The sequence below is a fragment of the Otolemur garnettii genome, unplaced genomic scaffold (genome assembly GCF_000181295.1).
Source record: "Otolemur garnettii isolate 467f Iridium unplaced genomic scaffold, OtoGar3 scaffold00022, whole genome shotgun sequence".
In the NCBI taxonomy this organism is placed as follows: Eukaryota; Metazoa; Chordata; class Mammalia; order Primates; family Galagidae; genus Otolemur; species Otolemur garnettii.
The window spans coordinates 2,710,057-2,714,340 of NW_003852417.1; the positions used below are offsets into that span (position 1 = coordinate 2,710,057).

Below are 4,284 nucleotides of genomic sequence, written 5' to 3' on the forward strand. Positions count from 1 at the left end.
TGCTCTGAGCCATGACGCCATAGCACTCTACGCAGAGTGACATATTGAGACTCTATCTCAAAAAAAAAAAAAAAAAAAGGAAAAGAAAGAAAAAAAAGAAAACAAGTAGAGACCTTGATCCATCATGGGCCAAAGAGCTGTCAGTCTCTGTCCAGCACGTAGATGTGTGCTGCAGCAGTGTGGTAGAACCCGGGAACAGGTAGGGATCCTTATGCTTATAACGTGGGGTGTTTGAAATCATCATTTCTTTCAGGCCCTGCTGCTTAGAATGGTTTGTGAGAACCATTATGCTGAATCATCTTGATCATTCAGCTCTGAAAAATTGCATGTATTTAGTTGGTATTTCTTGGACATTCATTTAAAAATTATTTGCCAACTGTCATGTGAAGTGCTGTGCTAGGTCCTTACATATACAAGGACAAATGAGCTGGACAAGTCATAAACCCAGGGGAAGGTGGGTCACATAGCAGTGGTTGCATGTGCAGTATGTAATCGTCATAGCCCGGTAAAGAGAAGATCTTCAGGATGCAGGAAAAGGTGTCCTGCTGGCTACAATGGCCCCAGAGGGCTCTGCTGAGGAGGAAGGCTATGTGACCACTGGTGGGAGGCTCCCTTGGGTACCTGTGTAACTATGGAATGACACAGAATGGGGTACCTGCCCGTACCCTGAAACTTTGAATGACAAAGGCACTTGAAGCTTGTAACAAGGTGGCTATTAGAATTCTAACCCTTCCATTTTATAAGTAACGTATTTGTCAGTGTGAAAGGAAATAGGGAGACAGAATTAATGTTTCTGAGAAGCCTTGCAGGTCCTGGGAGAGATTTTTTTGGATGTGATGTTTATTTTGAGAGGGGAAGGAATTACTTCTTAGAAGAATTGTCCCCCTACTCGAAGCTGTAACAGTAGATTTATTTTTATTTTATATCATCTTTTGAAAGATTAGTTTGCTCTCTTTGGGTCCTGACATATGACATCTTAGGTGTGGCAGAAAAAATTCATCTTGAAGAATTTCTTGACTTCTGAATCGCACGATACCAGAATAATGGGATATTATTTTCTTCTGAGATTCTGGTGAGCAAAATTTTAAAATAACTTGAACTAACCTATCCAAGTAAGGTTTGTTCCGAATGTTTAATACATGTTTTTCCCTCTTAGGGGAGAAGCCTTTCAACTGCAGCTGGGATGGCTGTGATAAAAAATTTGCTCGTTCAGATGAACTGTCTCGCCACCGCAGAACTCACACAGGGGAGAAGAAGTTTGTGTGCCCGGTGTGTGACCGGCGTTTCATGCGCAGCGACCACCTAACAAAGCATGCCCGGCGCCACATGACTACCAAGAAGATCCCGGGCTGGCAGGCAGAGGTGGGCAAACTGAACAGGATTGCCTCTGCAGAGTGCCCTGGCAGCCCACTCGCAACCATGCCAGCTTCTGCCTGAAAGGTCGGCTGGGGCTTAACGCAGGGGATTTTTAAAAAGCCTCTTTTCAGGAATGGAACTGATGGGTTCCTCTCCAAAAAAAATGGTCTGGGGAGCTAGGGCACAGTTGGGGAGCTGGTTCTGATGAAAGTTATGTTAACTTTTCTTTTCTGGTTGGGACCCTGTTCAATATCTTTTGTAGTTTGAGAAATTTTTTTTTAGGGAAATGGAAGAAAATTTGGTAATTTGAATCACCAGCATTCAGGCAGACATTTCGGCAATAAAGTTTACAAAATCTGGATTTTTACAGTCTTTCTATTCATGTTTGATAGAAATAAGACAGGGTACTAATTTTTATACTATTTTTTATAAGAATATTTATATTGTTGGTGTGCAGATCACCAATTTCTAGATAGATGATTTTACAACCTTCTTTTCTGTGTTTAATAGCAAAGTTTTTATATGACCCTGGCCTTTAGTAAACTTGACACATTGTTTAGCCAAAACCAAACAAAATCACACATCTGTTATCACGACTTTTAGGTCTAAGAATTTTTTTGAAATTAGAACTGGCTGAATAAGGGCCTCTTAAAAGAAAAGGGAAAAATACATTTTGCAGTCAACTTCTTCATAACATTTTCAAGGGAAATTCCAAGCAACCACTCCTGTCGCCCAAGGAACTATAGTTTTGGTTGACTTAAAGGTGGGACTTGTGAAGGATATACCCCAGAGAGTAGCTTACGCCACTGGGTGGACCCCAGCAGCAGCAACTGGTGCAGGATCATGCGTCTGTGGGTAATGTCAGCTTTCAGGTTACTGCTGTGCTGCAAGCAAGCCATTTGGTTTCCTGAATTTTTACCCAAAACACCAAAAAAAGATAAACACTCAAACCCAACCCTTTGGCAGTTGTCTTCTTGTGATGTGGCCTTATCCATGCTATATTGTGGGTAGAACTTAGAGAAAAAGAATGTGTCTGATTGATTAGTGAACTTTCTGCCAAAGTACAGCTCATCTGAAGTGAGGCATATGTGCAGGTGATGGCTTCAAGTTCAATTCTTTATCACTAAAAACTAAGAAATGCAAATGACACTAAATGGCAGTAGTACTACCCAGCTGCCCTTTCTACCAACCTGAAAAATGTTTAAACTGGAATAAACATTCATTTTCCCTAAAGGAAATTGTTTTGATCAAACTAAATTACTGGGGTTTTTTGCAGTCTGCCTAGAAAATAGACGGTGTGTACCACTTGTGTGAGCACGTCCTCCGTATGTAAGAGGCTGTGGCTGCCACTGAAACTAGTTTTTGTTAAAATGTGTTGGAATTTCAGGCAACAGAATAAATGTAAGATGATGCAGAATGTTGCACTACTTTGGTAGCCTGGGAATTTTTTTTAATGTGCAGTATGTATTTAGAGTTTGTCTTGGCCTATTAGTTATTGGCATTTAACCTTTATTAAAATGATGGTAAGGTGAACTATTGAATAATCAAATAAAATTAGGTTTTGTGTTTTAGTCTGATACAGCCCCCACGTGGCTATTCATTGTGTGTAACGTGATGCCCATTAAGTTACATTTTACTGTCAGCTGTTATCTGACATGTGTGTGTTCTTAGGAAGTTTTCATGTTTGGACACTTCCTTAGCTGTGTGTTTCTGTTGTCTGAGACGTAGCGCAGTTGCAGGAGAACTGCAGTTGTACATAGCTCACCCCCCTGATCCTTTCTCCTGCTCATGATCAATCAGCATAAACATTTTTGACTGTATGCCATAAATGGCATCAAATTTGGATATTTTTCTTAATTATGACATGCAAAGTAATGTTAGTCCTACTAGTATTTGGTGGATACTACAAGGTCTTGAGTGTTTGGTTGCTTGTCACATAGAAAGTCATTCTCTGAGCAGTGTTGTTTCTAAAGAATAAATATGTAGAAAATGGTTTTAATTTACACTTCCATTTCCTGATTAGATGAGGAGATACCTTCTGTAAATGATTCCCCACCCCCAACCCATTCTCTTGAAAGATTGTGTTGGGAAACAGTTCCTGTCTGAAACAGACTCACGTGAGAACCAGAACCCTTGCTCGTTGATCAGCATGGAGCCCTTCAGCTGCGGCCGTGTGGGAGCTGGAGGGGAAAGGAGGTTTCCCCCGTGCACTTTATCACCAGAGCAGTTTTGCTTGATCTTTTTTGACTTTGAGCCTTTTAAGTAGTTTCAATTATAAAACTTAAAATGTTTTGTAATTATGTTTTATGTAACAGACTTTGACTTTATTATTTAACTGAGTATGTGTAATATAACTTTTTTTCTTTGAATCATATAAAACTTCCTTGATTTGCAAACTAGATTTGTGTCTTGTGTCATTTAACGTTAAGTATACCCAGAGAGTCAGTTCCTACCTATAATCTTAGCACTTTGGGACGCCAAAGCTTGATACGAGCCTGAGCAAGAGCAAAATGCTGTCTGTACTAGAAATAGAAAAATTAGACAGCATCATGGTGGGTGCCTGTAGTCCCAGTGGCTCAGGAGGCTGAGGCAGGAGGATCACTTGAGCCCAGGAGTTTGAGGTTGCTGTGAACCATGATTACACCACAAGATTAATTGTATATCAGCCTAACCTCAATTCTTGTTTTCTGGGCTTTTATTCTATTTCTTTAGATTTTCTAGACGGTTCTTTGTGAAAGAAATGTGTTGAGAGGCTGCTTCTATGGTGGCCACTCTGGCAGTGGGGCTAGTCCTGGCAGGAGAGAGGCCCTGTGGCCCTTGGTGCTCATGCTCTTCCCCTGCCAGGGGTGACTGCAAAGAGGAACAATTGGAAGCATTTTCTGGCCTCTCTGGAAGAGGCGCTTGGAAGCCTCTTCCCTGTCTCCCTTC

General features: G+C 41.0%; 1 protein-coding gene across 3 annotated transcripts in view; it reads left to right on the forward strand.

Annotated features, from left to right (window-relative positions):
- Positions 1 to 2,274, forward strand: part of KLF11 (Kruppel like factor 11) — a 10,207-nt gene extending 7,933 nt beyond the window's left edge. For 2 of the 3 annotated variants that reach the window (XM_023511884.1, XM_012803791.2), the window contains exon 4: positions 1,157 to 2,274. In XM_023511884.1, the coding sequence (XP_023367652.1) occupies positions 1,157 to 1,437 (281 nt within the window). In that variant the 3' untranslated portion in view covers positions 1,438 to 2,274. Of the gene's footprint in view, positions 1 to 980; positions 1,073 to 1,156 lie in introns of all 3 variants that reach the window. The other variant, XM_012803790.2, reaches the window with a different exon arrangement.
- The last annotated feature ends 2,010 nt before the right edge of the window (positions 2,275 to 4,284 follow it).